At 44.1% G+C, this 18,272-nt stretch overlaps 1 protein-coding gene across 1 annotated transcript; it reads left to right on the top strand.

Annotated features, from left to right (window-relative positions):
- Positions 1 to 4,965: 4,965 nt before the first annotated feature.
- Positions 4,966 to 17,461, top strand: fgfr1op2 (FGFR1 oncogene partner 2). Its single transcript, XM_055650518.1, has 6 exons — positions 4,966 to 5,060; positions 9,008 to 9,144; positions 12,586 to 12,703; positions 13,641 to 13,783; positions 14,754 to 14,867; positions 16,572 to 17,461. Exons 2-6 carry the CDS (start codon positions 9,010 to 9,012, stop codon positions 16,704 to 16,706), a joined length of 645 nt encoding a protein of 214 aa, XP_055506493.1. The 5' UTR covers positions 4,966 to 5,060; positions 9,008 to 9,009; the 3' UTR covers positions 16,707 to 17,461.
- Positions 17,462 to 18,272: the final 811 nt, after the last annotated feature.

The following is an 18,272-nucleotide window of genomic DNA, read 5'->3' on the forward strand; positions in this document are numbered from 1 at the left end:
CAGACATTTCACAAGTTCATAACTTCTAGGAGCAGAATTAGACCATTCAGCCCATCAAGTCTACTCCGTCATTCAGTCATGACCGATCTATCTTTCCTTCTCGACCCCATTATCTTGCCATCTCCCCATAACCCGACACCCTGATTACTGATCAAGAATCTGTGGCTTAAACATACCCATTGACTTGGTCTTCACAGCTGTCTGGTGCAATGAATTCCACAGATTCACCACCCTCCGACTAAAGAAATTCCTCATCTTTCTAATGCCCCTGTTCCACATAGAAAACCTGAACGGAAACCTCTGGAGACCTTGCGCCCCACCCAAGGTTTCCGTGCGGTTCCCGGAGGTTGTAGGTGGTTGCAGGTAGTGGAAGCAGGCAGGGAGACTGACAAAAAACTCCGAGAACCGCACGGAAACCTTGGGTGAGGCACAAAGTCGCCAGAGGTTTCCGTTCAGGTTTCCTAAGTGGGACAGGGGCATAAAAAGATACATCCTTTTATTCTGATACTGTGCACTCTGGTCCTAGACTCTTCCACTAGTGGAGATGATGGAAACACAGGCACTCTATCCAGGCTTTTCACTATTCATCAAGTTTCAATGAACACCCCGTCATCCTTCTAAAATCTTCAGACTGATGGGTATGGAGTGGAGGGTGTCTCCAACGTGAAAGCAATGTCCAAATTGGGAGCCATGGTCATTCTGAATAAGAGTCCATTCCCTACACTGATGCTGCCTGATCCGCCGAGTTCTTCCACCACACTTTGTTTTTTTTTAATCAATATTCCAGCATCCGCAGTTCTCCATTGATCAGGGCAGTTTGACCTGGGGTGCATGGGTCAAATTTGGGTCAGCTATCCCGAAATTCAATCTTAAATTTAACAAGAAATCCCTGTTAAAGAACCACTTCAAGAAAGAGAAGTAGGGATGGGGCTAAACCTGGCAAGTGATACTACAGGTGAGGTGGGTGATGGGGGAGTGAGTCATTGGCAGATAGGTGGTTGACCCCCTCCCCTGCTCACCTGTATCCACCTATCGCTAGTCAGGCTTTGTCCCACCCCTACCTCTCTTTTCCAGCTTTCTTCCTCCACTCCACCAGTCTGAAGAACGGTCGCTTGTCCGTTCTCTCCACAGATACTGCCTGACCTGTTCAGTTCCTCCAGCACTTTGTATTTTGCTCTAGATGTTATTTTAGCTGTACTGTAACTTACTGGTTCATTTGATAATGCAGATCTTGTTTGGGTTTTGTGAATGTTTCTCTACAATTTAGAAGTTAGATGCGGGACGTATCAGATAGAACCAGAATATTCTCTGTATGGGATTAACTCTTATGCAAAGATCATAATCATACTTTATTAGCCAAGTATGTTTTACAACACACGAGGAATTGCATTTGCCATACAGCCATTCCAAAAAAACCCAACAGAACACACAAAATACATTTTAACATGAACATCCACCACAGTGACTCCTCCGCATTCCTCACTGAAAAAAAGTTAAATCGTTCCATTCTTTGTCCTCCAGCGGTCGAGGGCCTCTAACCTTCCATTGACGGGACGATCTTACTCTCGTAGCCAGCGGCGGGTCCCCTCGTCGGAGCGATCAAGCCCGGGTCAGGGCTAGTCGAACGTCGTGCGGCTTTTGGAGCTTCCCGACGTCGGTCTCAAACCGAGACTGCGAGCTCGTTGATGTTAAGGTCCACAGCCTGTGGTTGGAGGATCGATCCCGGGCAAGGAATCGGCTCCAGTGGTAAGTCCACGTCCCCACGGTGGGGCTTAAAGTCAGTCCCGAGCAAGGCCTCCAGCTCCATGATGTTAGGCCGCAGAGCGACCGGAGATACGATCCGGAAAACAATCGCATCTCCGGCAAGGAAAGAGATTGGAAATAGTTTCTGCAGACCCCCTCCCCCACCCCCCACATAAAACAAACCAGAGAACATTAACACAAACTTTTAAAACACACAAAAAATAACAAAAAAAGAAAGGGTCAGACAAACTGTAGGCGAGGCTGCCATCGAAGCGCCACCCAGTGGATACAACTAGTTTTGAGCAAACGCAATCTTTTCTCTCGATGAGGGTGAATTTCTTCAGCCAGAGTGCGGTGAATCTGTGGAATTCAATGCTACAGATAAACGTGGAGGCCAAGTCATTTGGTATTTTTAGTGGTGATTGATCAGTTCTTAATGAGTAATGGTGTCAAATGTTATGTGGAGAAGGCAGGAGAATGGTTTTGAGAAGAAAAGATTGATTAGCCATGATTTAATGGCAGAGCAGCCTCAACGGACTGAATGGCCTAATTTTCATGTTCGTAAGTCAATTAGGCCATTCTGCCCATCGAGTCTACTCCTAATTCTGCTCCTATATCTTATAGTCATATTTAAAAAACTCATTGCCTTCCCGCATGAAATCACAGAGTGTGATGGTATGACAATTTGAAAATGAGTTAGGTAATGTGACTGCTGGATCTCAGAACTATGACCTGCAGGTTCAAGGCCAGATACTGCCCATCAACCATCAACTCCTTGAACCAGCCTTCACAACACTAACCACAGCCCTCCCTCAGCACCAGGTACCCGGTTGCACTAGGTACTTCCGCTTATGCAATAATGGTTACCTTGCATGATTGATTATTCGTTGTATTATTGATTATTGCATATTTATGTGTTGTCTTGTTGCATTTATGGGTTTGTAAAGCTGCATTGAGTAAGAATGTAATTGTTTTGTTCCTGGTGCGACCTGATTAAATCACCTATCCATGCTCTCAAGAGATGTTGTCTGACCAGCTGAGTTACTCCAGCACTTTGTGTCCTTTTTTGTAAACCAGCATTTGCAATTCCTTGTTTCACTAAAGTGAAGAAGGTCCTTGTCTTAATTATCTGGAGTTTAAATCTAAGAACTAGGGTCTGTCATTCAGTCTGATGAAGGGTCCCAACCCAAATCCAGCATCTGCAGTTCCTTCTGCTGGTTTTAGTACAACTTTACAGCTAATGTTGGTTAGCTCATAGCTGAAGTACTGCGTACTGTTCTGATCACACCACAGAAAGGACGAGATTGCACTGGAGAGGGTGTAGAGAAGATTCACTAGAACGGTGGTTGGAGATTCACTAGAACGGTGGTTTGGGGCATTTCACTCATGTGGGTGGAGTGGGTTGGTTTTCCTTGGAGCAGAGATGAGAGAAAGAGGACCTGATAGTTAATCAAAGTTAGGAGGAGCATTTAATCTACATTTATCTACACTCTATCTAATGTAGATAAGAGGAAACCTTTGCCCTTGGCAAAGATGCCTAAATCTTACAGGCATATATTTAGAAAGGATTTAGAGATATAGGGGGATCTGAGGATGATTTATATTTCATCCAGATGGTAGTTGGAATGCAGAACAAACTGCCTGAGGGGGTGGTAGAGGCAGCTACTATAATTACGACCACTGGAAATGCCTAGGCACTGGAATAGAAGTCTGCAAATGCTGGAATATGGAGCAAAGAGCAAACTGTTGGAGGAACTCAGCAGGTTGGGTCAGGATCCTGCATCAGGATTGAGGGAAGCAGACAGAAGGCTGAGGTCCAAGTGCTGGTACATGTGATTAGTATCTAGAGCAAAAGTATGTTTTTGTCAAATGCACTTATCTGAACCAGAACAACTAAATTCTTACCTACTGCACTTTTAAGTAAGATTAGAAGAAACAACCATAAATGTATTGTATATTACCAGTTATTCTAAATAAACTAGATAGTGCTAAAGATCCTGTTTCTGTGCTGTGAGACTCGATCACAATTGCATCTGTAGGAGAGGCCATACCATTGAGCTGGAGAATGGTGCAGACACTGGAAGAGGATGCAGTTGGAGGATGATGGACCATGGTGCGAAACATAACCAAGCTGAGGTAATACTCTGACTCTGCATAGCTGTTACACATTTTCTCTCTGCCCTGCCTGGTGCCGAGGATTATGTTCCAATGCACACATAGTCTTACAGGAACGCCTCCTTCACATGGCAATCCTGTTTACCATCCACATTTTGGTCTCTCAGAATGACCCCAACAAATAGCAGAATCAAGGGCAAGTTTGAAGATTGTTTGTGTCCAAAGTGGTGTGCTCTTATGGAAAACCTGCACCTCCACAAAAACTTTAATGAACACAAGATATCCCAAAGTACTCAGCAGCCATTCCTTGTCCATTAAGGCACAGCACTAAACACCAAAGATCCTAGAGGATCTTTGCTAAACACGTGCTCATTGCCCTATTACAGTTTGTGGGATCTTGCTTTGCTCACACTGGCTGCTACACTTCCCAGTTACTTTGGTTACCATGGTGGTTGAAAAGTGAGGAGCACTTGTACTGGGCTTTTTTTTTTTAATTTCAAAATAGACTTTATTCAATTGATAAATATATACAATTCATGAACCGTGCGAAAAAAAATTCATCCGACATTTTCGGAGACTATACAAATTGTTCAATACAATTGTTTTTACAAATTCCACCAAACTGTCCCCCACCCGTGCCACACATGTGGCCCCCTGGCGTGGGATACCTTCCCTTAAGCACTTGTACTGGGCTTTTCGAACAGCAGTCCCATAATATTTCTTCGCCAAGCAGGTTATATCTACCAAAGATCCTATATAGCAGAGCATAAGATCTTTGATATCTACCGTAACAACTCCAATGAAGTCCACACACATTTCATTTGTGATGGTCAGACCACTCCAGAGATCTGAGTTAAATTCCCACTCAAGCTGCTGAATTTAAATACATTCTACAAATAAAATGATGACCATAAAAATACTGGATTGTTATAAGGCCTCTCAGTCTGGCTTACATTTGAGTCCAGAGCCTAGACTCCATTTCACTCTGTCACCCCCTGGGTGGTTGACAGTTGACCTGCAGCGCCGTCTGTGGCCGGGAGGACCAGGCCGACCGAGTCTCCTTCCCACCCGACGTCACAGCGAGCGGTAGTGAACTACAATACCCACAACGCACTGCGCGACGAGTGCGCAGGCGCAAACCCGGGCCTTTCCGGTCGGCGCTTTGGGTGCCGGGAGGCGGATGGAAGCGGCGGTTAGATGAGGTGAGAGCTGCGGCGGCAGGAGGTTCGGGAATGAGGGGGGAGGCCCGGGGACAGATCCCGGCTGGGGCTAAGGGAGGGAGGGCTCAAGACTGGTATCGCCGCTCGAGGTGTCCGCGGAGACCGGAGCTGCAACATCCGGTCCCCCCCCACCACCACCATTCCGCCCTCGCCCACTCTCCCACTCCCCCATCACCCTTCCACTTTCTCCTCCCTGCCCCCCCACTCATGTTTCCCCCTTCCCCACTGACGCAGCCATCCAACTCACCCCCTGACACTTAACCCCTACTCTCACTCCCTCCTTCATTCCTTCCCTCTTCATGTTTCCCCCTACCTCCACCCACAGCCACCCACTTCTCACTCCCTAATACGTCTCCTCCTTCCCCTCTCCCCTCCAATTCCTCCTTCCACCCGTCCTGCACTTGACACTTCACCTCTGTTAAGTTCCCCCCTTTCCTCTCACCCCAATACCTATCCCTCCTCACGCTCCCCCCAATCCCTGAGTCTTGGGATTCTGTGTTGGTTGTTGTTTGCCAGTTATGTTAGTTGAATTAATCAAAGTTCGATAGCCTTTTCATTACTGAGAGTATGTCTTAAGATAACAGATGGATGGAGTAAACCATGACTGTAAGGCAGGCTCAGGACTGATCACCTCTTCTTCCATCAATGTGTGCATTTTCCCAGGGTCCTTCTGATCAGAAACATTTGAAAGTTCAATATTATGAATTAACAAAAATTAGTATTTTTGACTCCAGAGAAAGTTTGGCCTTTCATTAAATCTCGTTGGTTATAAATACGTCCTGTGTTACACGTTCCTTGTGCAAAGTTAATTGGTGAATCCCTTGTCCTAGCTGTCATCAAGTGTCATCAAGTGTAATGTTAAAAATAAGAGCAGAATGTCGGAGTTTAAATGAGCAGTACACTACATGACACTGTGTGCTGTTTATAATCTGAGATAATTGCCACAGGAGATTACCTTGTGATTCATCAAAATTATCAGTGGCTGTACAGAAGCAAGCTGATTCCTTAAACTAATCCAACTCATTTCCCTGCCTTCCTCCTCAAACCTGAGCAAAGTGCTGGAGGAACACAGCAGGCTGCAAATGTTGTCTGTCCGTTTTCCTCCAGAGATGCTGCCGGACCCACTGAGTTCCTCGAGCACTTTGGGTTTTAATCAAGATTCTACATCTGCAGGTCCTTGCGTCTTGCTCTTTAGACTTAATTTTTTTGTTTCTCAGGTCTGTGATCTGCATCAAACTTTTTACCCACAAATCACTTGCCAGGCTTTACCCCACCCCCACCTCTCTTTTCCACCATTCCCTCCCGTACTCCCATCAGTGTGAAGAAGGGTCCTGACCTGAAATGTCATCTGACCATTCCCTCCACAGATGTTGCCTGGCCCACTGAGTTCTGTGAATAATTCCCTGTCTTTCATCTCTGGTTCCAGAACACAGCACTGTGAACACAAGGTTAAAGAATAGTGAGCAGGAGAATCATTTTCACAAAGAGCTTCAAGGGGCTGTGGGGTTAGTGGTCGGGTCAAGTCTGTGCACCTCTTCGCAACAAGACCATCTCGCTCTGCTGCTCGGTGTGCAATCAGTGCTGCGTGAAAATGGTTCATAAAGTCCTTCCAGTGTCTTTGGTCTTGAGCTGTTGCTTATGCGAGTAAAACATAAAACCCATCTGTTTCACTGATCTCCTTTAGGGATATAAATCTGCAGTTTTTTATTGCTTTATGTACTCCAGGCCCACAGAATTGAGGTTGACGTATCAACATAGCAGGCTGTTCTGTTCAAGGGCATTGCATAATATTGCAAAAAAGCAAAAAATAAAGGAAGCATATAGAATAAGAGTACAGCACGGGAACTGGCCCTTCGGCCCACATTGTCTGTGCTGAACATGATGCCAAGTTAAACTAATCTCCTCAGCTTGCACATGATCCAAATACCTCCATTCAGTACATACCCATGTGCCCGCAATGCTGTTAACTATATTCAGCACTGTGTATCTTTCTCTTTGCTTAGCCTATTGTGGTTGAGTTTGGCTCGATTGTATTTATGTATAGCTTATGTTTATGCATCATGTTCCACGTACCCACTACTCAGTGTGAAAAAAAAACTTGGTCCAGACCTCTCCTTTAAACTTTGCCCATCTTACCATAACATTATGCTCTACAATCTTTAACAGCATACCTTGAAGAAAATGAACGGGGGATATCGTTCTTGAGGGTTGTTGAGCCCCTTGGTGAAATACAGCCATTATTAAACTTGTACGATACAGACTGATCCACTCAGTCCGCAGGTTTCAGACCTGATACAAAATAGCAGCCTCGGCAGAATGAAATGAAAGCCCACTCAAATGGAATGCTGGTGGACAGGCTGGTAATGAGTGTGGTAATGAAAGTAGTTAAATACAAGAGGATTTCTGCTGCTGCAGTGGAATCTTGTTTCCTTCGGTTAGATGTTTCGCAGAAGCAGTTGAAAGATTGTGTTTACATCCATGATTCTGCCTGTCAGTGTGCAGTTCAATAGGCAAGACTCTCCTTCACATTAAATTCCACGGCAGGAGGAGTGCAATGCTGGCCACCACTCCAGCTCAGCACCAGGGAGCAGTGCAGTATTTGAAGTGTTCTTCATTGATATTGACTTGGGCCCAAACTGCCTGTGATTCTGCGACTCATCAAAGATCCTCTTACTCAACTGTTATTTCTCAATCAAGCTATAATAATGTACACCAACTGGCAACGAATCACACAGTGAGTGCTCATTGTTGATTCACTATGCTTGCTGCACCATGCGACATAAAATGCTGGAGTAACTCATTGGGATAGGCAGCATCTCTGGAGAACATGAATATGTGATGTGGGGGGGGGGGGGAAAGAAATAGTCCACCAGAGAAGAATATTCTATGGAGAAATAATTAATAACTTACAGGAAGCATGGTTGAATGCATGATCCAATCAACACTAATGTGGCTGAAGTGAAGATGGTCGAGTGCTTCAATTCTTTGGCGTACATATTAACTACTATGTGTCCAGAAATACTAGAGAACCGTGGATCTATTGGGAGGGAGGATCTGAAGGAAATCCACATTAGTCAGGAAAAGGTGTTGGGTTAACTGTTGGGGCTGAAGACAGATGAATCCCCAGGGCCTGATGGTCTGCATCCCAGAGTAAAGGAGGTGGCCCTAGAAATCGTGGATACACTGGTGATCATTTTCCAATGTTCTATAGACTCTGGATCAGTTCCTGTGGACTGGAGGGTAGCTAATGTAACCCCACTTTTTAAGAAATGAGGGAGAGAGAAAACAGGGAATTATAGACCAGTTACCCTGACGTCAGTAGTGGGGAAGATTCTTGAATCGATTATTACAGATGTAATAGCAGCGCGTTTGGAAAGCAGTGACAGGATCGGTCAAAGTCAGCATCGATTTATGAAGAAGAAATCTTCTGCAATTTTTTGAGGGTGTAACAAGTAGAATGAATAAGGGAGAACTAACGGATGTGGTGTATCTGGACTTTCAAAAACTATTTGACATGGTCCCAGATATAGACCTGATCTCCCAGCCTACATCATTGTGGAGATTGAACCTCTGTACCTGTGATGCTACAACGAATTAACACTATTTTCTGCAGTCTGGTATTTTTTTCAGTGTTCTACCGATAGTGCGTGTGTCTGGCTTGATTGTACTCATGTACAGTGTGATTTGATTTGACGGGAGAGCATGCGGACAAAAGCTTTTCCCTGTACATTTGTGCACGTCATAAACCAAACAACTGGTTCAGTTGTTCCAAAAAGCCAATAGAGGAGCAGTGGACTGAACACCACCACCAAATAGCAGTGCAGTTCTTCACCACTGTGATTTTTTTTGTGTGGGAAGTACACTATTTTTGGGATGTTTTCTGAGTCATTTTGTCAGGTGTAAAGTAACATGATCTATTCTTCCTGCAGCAATGAGTTGCACCATAGAGAAGGTTTTGGCAGATGCAAAAGCGCTGGTGGAACGGCTGAAAGAACATGACAATGCGGCGGAGGCTCTCATCGAGCAGACCACTGCACTCAACAAGAGGGTGGAGGCCATGAAGCAGGTGAGATGGGAATTCTTCCTACCTCTACTACAAAAATACTTGAAAAGGAAAATACAAACTCTTCAGAAACCTGAAACGCATAAGAAATGTAAGTGGTAATATGAAGTTATGTGCTCAGAATCCTGAGTAAATTGTAATCAAGAGCGTTTAGTTGTCATTATCTTATAGAAACTTACAAAATTCTTAAGGGGTTGGACAGGCTAGATGCAGGAAGATTGTTCCCGATGTTGGGGAAGTCAAGAACAAGGGGTCACAGTTTAAGGATAAGGGGGAAATCATTTAGGACCGAGATGAGAAAAACATTTTTCACACAGAGTGGTGAATCTCTGGAATTCTCTGCCACAAAAGGTAGTTGAGGCCAGTTCATTGGTTATATTTAAGAGGGAGTTAGATGTGGCCCTTGTTGCTAAAGGGATCAGGGGGTATGGAGTGAAGGTAGGTACAGGATACTGAGTTGGATGATCAGCCATGATCATATTGAATGGTGGTGCAGGCTTGAAGGGCCGAATGGCCTACTCCTGCACCTAATTTCTATGTTTCTATGTCATACATGTACCATCAACAGGACAATTACATTCTTACTTGCTAAAACTTAACACCCATTTATGCAATAACACATTGCTGATTTATAATAATAACACGACAAATTAATAACTAAAATCAGGTAACCAGAACAGTGCAAAAACTGAAATCCATAGTGCACAGTCCTTAGAAGTTCATAGTTGCTGAGGTTAGTTTTGTGTAGTGTTCACAAGGATGATGGTTGCTGGGGAGAAGCTGTTTTTTGAACCTCGAGGTCATGGATCTCAGGCTCCTGTACCTTCTTTCCGATGGTAGCAGCGAGATGAGAGTGTGGCCAGAGTGATGTGAGTCTATGATAATCTTGGATTGTACACGGCCAAAACAGATGTTGACAATGGGTAGCATCCTTAGCAATGTAATTAAATGGTTCTCAATAAATTGTGCCCCTCTCCTCTTAAAGCTCTGCCATCTAGTCTTTGACATTTCCACTCAGGGGAAAAATGTTCTGACTGTCTACCCTATCTATGCCTCTCATGATTTTATGGGCAACGGTCTCCCCTCAACCTGTGTCGTAAATACCTTGAATACAGGACATCTTTGCTTTGTAAACAGCAATACTGTGTAATGCACAATCCACCAGTTTGTTAATACCATAATAGTCGGAACTCATTTCCTCACCTTTGTCCTTGGCCCCGCAGGTTTGGACATTTCAATGTGCAGCAATTATATGGATATTGTTCAGGTTTTCCTAAATAGAAATAAGTGAATTCCCAGGGAAGAGGATTCTAAAACAAGGGCATAGTTTTAAGGTGAGAGCGGAGAGATTTAAGAGGGACCTCCGAGGCAACGTTTTCATTCGGGGGAATCGGTATCTGAAACGAGCTGCTGCTCATAGGATCTGGAAAGTGCTGGAGGAAGCTATAGAAGTGGATACAATTATACTTTAAAAAGCTATTTTGACAGATGTATGGATATGAAGGGTTTAGAGGAATATGGGCCAAATGTAGGCAAATGGGACTAACCCACTATATTAACGGTTGGCATACATGAGGTGGGGGTTGGCATACATGAGGTGGGCCGAAGGGCCTGTTTCCATACTATATAGGTCATTGAGATTGACGATATTTTAGTTCTGACTGTCTTATTAGATCCACCATTTCCCGAATGTAATTGTTGAGGGTTGCTCTCTTTAAGAGCAGCAGTTGCTCAATGACCAGCTCATAAACATGATAAGCCTTTTGAAAGGAAATGAACTTGACATAAGTAGCATAATGTTGAATATATTAAGGAAAGGTCGTCACTTGAGGGACTTGAATCTTTATAGTAACAATCAACCATGACATGTACACGGAAATCTACTTCCATGGAAAGTTATCAATTTAAGCTTGCGTTTAAATGTTTGCAAGATTGTTTTTAAGCTCACAGTGCCACAGCGCTAAATAATAAATGTTTAGAATGTGTAACCGTAGAGTTGGAACGCACCCACAATACAATCCCAGAATAGAAAGGTGTTATATAAGCCTGTTCTAATGTAGAATTAGTTCTATAAAGTAACATCCACAAAATTAAAGCATTCAAAATGACAGATAGGCGGAGTTAGGAGACTGTTGCTAGGGTATCACCCAAAAATAACGGGGAGTATTTAAAATGCTCAAAACTGTTTCCACTCGTCCAAAGTGATAAATCTCTCATTGTGTGTGCATTTAATTCTCGAGTGCTTTTTCAGCTGTACAACAACATGGGTAAAGTACTGATGGATGGAGCCTTCCGATTAATAGTGAATATGGGAGCCATTTGGTGTAATACAGTGTAATGAATAGTGTCTGCGGAGTCCTGCCATTTCCTTCATAAAGATTCCAAAGCACTTAATATCTTCTGATTGATTATTAAGTTCAGTTTTCTACTCTGCAGCCATAGTGAGATCTTGCAGTCAGTAACAAGGTGATCAAAAGTATGTTTGGTCAATGACTACAGAATCTATTCTTTACATGGCCTTATGCTGCATTAGAAAAGAACATATTGGTGAGGCTGCACTTGGAATACTGTGGTAACCATGCTATAGGAAAAATGTCATTAAGCTGGAAAGAGTACATACAAGGTGCCGGGTGGAACAGATGGTGGTGGGTATGTGGAACGGGCTGCTCAGGGAAGTGGTTGCGACTGGTTTGATTACAACATTTAAAAGACATTTTGGACCTGGATAGGGAAGATTTAGAGGGATACAGGCCAAACACAGGCAAATGGGACGAGCTTAGATGGGACATCTTGGTCGGCATGGATGAGTAGGGTCGAAGGACCCATTTCCGTGCTGTATGAATCTATGACTCTTTCTAACCTACCTTACTTTCTCTCTGAGGTAGACACAGAATGCTTGAGTAACTCAGCGGGTCAGGCAGCATCTCTGGAGAGAAAGAATGGGCGACACCTCAGGTTGAGACCCTTCCCCAGACTTCTCCGACCCGAGGTGTCGCCCATTCCTTCTCTCCAGAGATGCTGCCTGACCCGCTGAGTTACTCCAGCATTTTGTGTCAACCTTCGATTTGCAGTTCGTTCCTACCTATCTACCTTACTTTCTCTCTTCCTCAGTTCTGATGAATGGTCTTTGACAAATTTCTCTTCCACAGATGCTGTCTGAATGGCCGAGTTATTCCAGCATTTCTACTTAAAAAAAAAAAGGGAATTGAAGGGGCACAAGGAGAAAATGACTGTTTTTGTAATAGGGGAAGAAGACTAATGAATTGTCTTGGGGATATTGGTTTGATTATCCCTTCCTGCAGAGCTCTGTTTATCCCCTCCTGCAGAGCTCTGTTCTCGGTGACCTATTTTTGAGTGCCGACTAATTTGAGAATAACGTCTGTTTTCCGTTAATTGTCTCTCAGGGGAACTATGATTTATGTTTTCTCTTTGGCTTGATTACAGTACCAGGAAGATATTCAGGAGCTGAATGAAGTGGCCCGGCACCGGCCTCGCTCCACGCTGGTGATGGGAATCCAACAGGAGAACCGGCAGATCCGGGACCTACAGCAGGAAAATAAAGGTGAGTCTGTACTGTGCCCGTATCTGTCTCCCACATACCGTCGGTGCCGGGAAACTCAGCACAACGTATCCGCGTTCTTACCAGCTTACTGCCCAGCGGTATGAGCATTGATTTCTTTCATTTCAAGTAACTCCTGCATTCCTTTACCCGCCTCTCTTCTCCCACCCTAGTTGTTCCACTCTTCGCATCCTTGTTTCCCTGTAATTAGCACATCTTCCTCAGCCTTTATAGACTCCACTCTTCTTGAGGTCATCAGTTTTGTTCCAGCCTTGTTTTCTTCGGACCTCCTCTATCTTTTATCTGAAGAAGGGTTCCTAACGAAGAAAACATCACAGCTCAGGTTCCTATTAAATCTTTCCCCCTTCACCGTAAACCTATGTCCTCTGGTTCCAGATTACTCTACTCTGTGCGTATACCCTGATCTATTCCCCTCATGATTTTATACACCCCAATAAGATCACCTCCTGCGCTCCAAGGAATAGTCACAACCTGCTCAACCTCTCCCTATAGCTCAGACCCTCGAGACCTGGCAGCATCCATGTGAATCTTCTCTGAACCCATGCCAACTTTACAACATCTCTCCTATAACATGGTGCCCAGGACTGAACATAATACTCTAAATACGGCCTCACTAACGTCTTATACAATTGCAACATGACTGCCCAACATCTATTGCCTGATTACCGCTGGGAAGAAACTGTCACTGAACCAGGAGGTGTGCATTTTCACACTTCTGTACCTCTTGCCTGATGGGAGAGGGGAGAGACGAGGGAGTGACCAGGGTGCAACTTGTACTTGTTTATGCAGGTGGCCTTATTGAGGCAGCGTGAAGTGTAGATGGAATCAATGGAAGGGTGGTTGGTTGGTGTAATTGTCTGGGCTATCAGACCAGCGTTAGCAGACGGCTTCAGTTCTCATGGGAATGTTCTGTTTGTAGAGTTGCGCACGTCTTTGGAGGAACATCAGTCTGCGTTGGAGCTGATCATGAGCAAGTACAGGGAGCAGATGTTCCGTCTGCTGATGGCCAGCAAGAAGGATGACCCAGTGATGGTCACCAAGCTGAAGGAGCAGCACTCCAAGGTAGGTGGCAGCACCTTCTCCCTCCAGCTCCCTCTGCTTCATCCATTGCTCCCTCGCTTTGTGCATCTTAACTGCTTCGTATGAATGTTTCACTGAAGCAAAGCACATTTCTGGAGTGCACCAAAGTTGCCTGCTGGTCCCTGCCTCATCCGACCAGACGTCATAAGTTTAAGGTGAGGGGGAAAGATTGAATAGGAAACTGTCACTTTTTTACCCAAAGGGTTGTGGGTGTATGGAATGAGCTGCTGGAAGAGGTAGTTGAGGCAGGTACGATCGCAACGTTTAAGAAATATTTAGATAGGTACATGGATTGGATAGGTTTACAGGGATTTGGGCCAAACACAGTTAGGTGGGATTAGTGTAGCTGGGACATGTTGGTCGGCATGAGCAAGTTGGGCCGAAGGGCCCGTTTCCACACTATATGACTGACACCCTTCCCCTCTCTGCACTATACTGGCTTTCTTCTCTCGCCGCTCTTCGTCCAAGTTCTTGACCCAAAGCACCATCTGTCCATTTCCCTCCATAGATGCTCTTCGATCCGCTGAGCTCTTCCAGCAGTTTGTTTAGTCCATTCCATAAACATTTGCTTGTTCCAGCGAAAGTACAGATTCAGCCGTGATAGAGATCTACACAATAGGCAACACATATCTCTGTGAGTCAAAGCCAGCATTTATTATCCTTTAGACTTTAGAGATACACTCTGGAGACGGACCCATTGGCCCACTAAATCCACACCAACCACATAGACTAACACTATCCTACACACTAGGGACAATTTACAATTTTTACTGAAGCCAATTAACATACACATCTGCACGCCTTGGAGATGTGGGAGGAAACCAGAGCACCTGCAGAAAACCCACACAGTCATAGGAAGAATGTACAAACTCCACACATACAGCACCCGTTGTGCTTGTTAATAGTAGCACAAGTGGTATGAGACTTGATGTCCTGTCTTTGTTCCCCACAGGAGCTGCAGGTCCACGTGGATAAGATCAATGAGATGGCCACGGTGATGAGAAAAGCCATTGAAATCGATGAACAGCGCCTCTTCAAGGAGCAGGAGCGGATTGTCCAGCTGGAGGTGGGTGCATCGCCTCACGTACAACTGAACCTTCACATTCAGAGAGGCTTAAACCGCTCTCTCCTCACTGAAATCACACCGTACCCTCCCTGTATAAACAAGGAACTACAGAATCTAGTTTATAAGGAAAGGCACAAAGTGCTGCAGTGGGTCAGGCAACATCTCTGGAGAACATGGACAGATGACGTTTCAGATCAGGACTGGGGTGTCCAAAGAAGGGTCCCAATCCGAAACGTCATCTATTCATGTTCTCCAGAGATACTGCCTGTCCTGCTAAGTTACTCTAGCATTTTATCATTTTCTACACCGTATCTCAATGTCTAATTCAAAACAAAATTGACAAAAAATACAGCCACCATTCCCACAACTACCATGTGTTAATTTTTAATTAATTTCTATGTCTATATGTCTACAATACATTCAGATTGTGTTTGCTATTATTAGAGGTCTGTTTAAGACCAATTTGAAAACTTGCCTAACATTTCCTTGGCATTAGAGAGTATTTGAACGGCATTAAGGGCCTGAGCATCATCCAGAAAGATGACAGGTTAACCTTAAAGGTTCTTTTTAAAAATTGATTTTACTTGACAGCAGCTTGCCTTTCCATTTACAGGTTTGGTAGATTGCTGATGTTTTATCATTATAGCACAGGAGGCCATTCAGCCTTTCGTGTCTGTGCTAACTTCCAGCTGAGCACTCCCATCACAACTGCTTTTTTACTATATCATGGTACTTGTGACAATAAACCTTAGCCGTTAGTCCCATTTTCCCCTTCTTATTTCCCTGTATCCTTGCTGCTTCCCCGCACAGCAATCATCTTTCCTTTCCTTTCATTCTCTTTGCTGTTGACCTTATACAACGGGTGCAATTGACATCAGCCAAGTAACCTACCAGCAGCTCTTTGGAAGTATGGGGGGGGGGGGGGGGGGATGCCACATGCAGTCACAGGAAGATTGTGCCACACAGATGACGCCTGAGGTTAGCATCGAACCCGGGTCACTAGAGCTGCAAGGCAGAGACATTAAATACTGTGCAGTCCTGTTAAATATTACCCTGCATGGGTAGCTGGTGCACCCAGAGTGGACAGTGAGATAGGGAGGAAGAAAACAGAATCTACATCATCCTGACAGTGCACACGCAGGGAAGATAGCGAGCACTCAATTGTACACAAAACAAATGGAAATAAGCCAGTATGAACGCAGGACGCTGTTGTTTTAGGATGCCAACCTGTTGCTGGCATCTCACAACTGCTCTGGAATTGGCTCTTGAACAACCGCACAACACTAACCTCATTAACTAGGATCTTCTATGGGCTGTGTCTTTGGTTGGAATCATTTTATGCGTGTTTAAAAACACATTTAGATAGGTACATGGATAGGATAGGTATAAAAAGGATATGGTCCAAATACAGGCAGGTGGGACTAACTAGGATGGGGCAACGAGGTTGGCATGGGAAGATGGGCTGAAGGGCCTCTTTGCATGCTCTATAAGTATGACGTATTAATTTATTGTAATATTGATCATATATTCTGTTATTGCATTTACGGATCTGTAAAGCTGTAGCAAATTAGTATTTCATTGTTCCGTTGCAGTTACATATGATAATCTAAAGTACATTGGAATTATTAAAAAATACCTGCAAATACATATGAGGACACACTTGACTGGTGTTACTCACTGTCTAAAGCTCTCTTTTCTTTGCAGTTTGAAAATAAAGGTTTGAGGGAGGTGTTACAAGTAAATAAAGAATCGTTCCACTGCTTGAAGGAAGACATATTGGAAAGCAGGTCGTTATCTGGTTTAGTGACAAATGCCAACCTCAGCATGAGGAAGAGCTGAGGCAGTGCAGACCCACCACTTGCCCTCACCGACCCACTGTCCTGTGGACATTTTATCCCGGCGCATTGAGCCAACGCCTCAACTGTACAGGTCACCGTTCATCTCTGGAGCTAAATGAGTTTCGTGGCTAGTTAATTAAACTGACAAACGTACCTTATTTTACGTTGTATGTTCCGACTTTGTTCTTTTAGAGAAGACAAAAAGAATCTGTACACATTTAGTGTGATGTGGCCAGCATCTTATATTTAGTCCAGGGATCTCTCTGGCCTCATTCCAACCTGCCCGTTTTCCAGAGAGCAAGTTAAAAAAGCATAGGCCTCAGGGAACAAAGCAATCTCCAGTTCACACGTAGATTTTGTAGCTATTGAACCCTTGGCTATACAAAAAAATAATAATTTGTAATAAAGTGTGGGCAGTAGTTGGGGAGGGAGAGGGGGGGCAGGGTTCAAGAAGCTAATCAGAGATTGTATCAAACTTTACTATTACACAAATTGGAGAAGTATTTATTGAACTGACCAAGGGTGGAATCGGTTGCATTTGTGATAAATGGATGGTCATAGCAAAATTTATATGGAATGCAATCATTCAGATCTATAGAATGTTCTATTTTTTAAACCAAGTTTATTCACAATGTGAGATTGTTGACTTGGATTGGGTTGTTAATCCTACAATATCTGTACAATAGGCTGTCTGTGGATGTGTATATTTTTGCTTAATAAAGAGTAAATATATTGTCACTGGTTGAATAAATTGTTGTGGACTGTATTGGCAGAGACATGGAGGGGGGGCTTTCTGCACAAGTAGTGGAATAGTGCTGTTGCACCTACACTCTGCCCCATAATGTCTGGCCCCCAATGAAAACACTAGATGCTTGAAAACAGGGACCAAACCTTTTCATAGAAGATACTAAGAGCTGGAATAACTCAGCTAACATGGACAGGTGATGTTTCGGGTTGGGATCCTTCAGAATGAACTTTGGGTTGCACATGGCGTTCAGTTCCACGTGTTGGTTTTGTTGACCATTATTATGCAAAAGGAACAAGTCTGCCCTCTGCTGGCAATTGCCCTGATCGATGAAAGCACCAACTTCCCTGAATTTTGCATGGATTTGCAAGCACATCCATTCCTTCTGGCTAGGGTGAAGAGCAGCACATAGAATCACTAATTCAAATGTAATTGACCTTTGATTCAAAAACTTGGACTAATGACAGTTTAGTTTATAGACACATGCACTGAGGTACAGTGAAAAGCTTTTTGTCATGTGCTGGCCAGTCAGCAGAAACTATACACAATTACAACCAAGCTATCCTCAGTGTACAGCTACAGGATAGGGTACAATGTATAGTGCAAGGTAAAATCTGATTTATAGATAGTCCAATGGTCCCCAATGAGGTAGATGGGAGGTCAGGACCACGTCATTTGGTGATAGGATGGTTCAGTTGCCTGATGACAGCTGGGAAGAAGCTTCCTGAATCTGAAGGTATCACATTTCTGTACCTCTTGTCTGATGGAGAGGGTGACATGGCTGAGACTGGTCCTCAATTTGAACCCAGGCAGTGTTCACAT

This window comes from Leucoraja erinacea, chromosome 19 (assembly GCF_028641065.1).
Source record: "Leucoraja erinacea ecotype New England chromosome 19, Leri_hhj_1, whole genome shotgun sequence".
Taxonomy (NCBI): Eukaryota; Metazoa; Chordata; class Chondrichthyes; order Rajiformes; family Rajidae; genus Leucoraja; species Leucoraja erinaceus.

Coding starts and splice junctions, on each gene's coding strand:
- fgfr1op2 (XM_055650518.1), top strand. CDS start 9,010: ATGAGTTGCACCATAGAGAAGGTTTTGGCAGATGCAAAAGCGCTGGTG. Junction 12,704..13,640: donor CCTACAGCAGGAAAATAAAG/GTGAGTCTGTAC, acceptor TTCTGTTTGTAG/AGTTGCGCACGTCTTTGGAG. Junction 13,784..14,753: donor TGAAGGAGCAGCACTCCAAG/GTAGGTGGCAGC, acceptor TGTTCCCCACAG/GAGCTGCAGGTCCACGTGGA.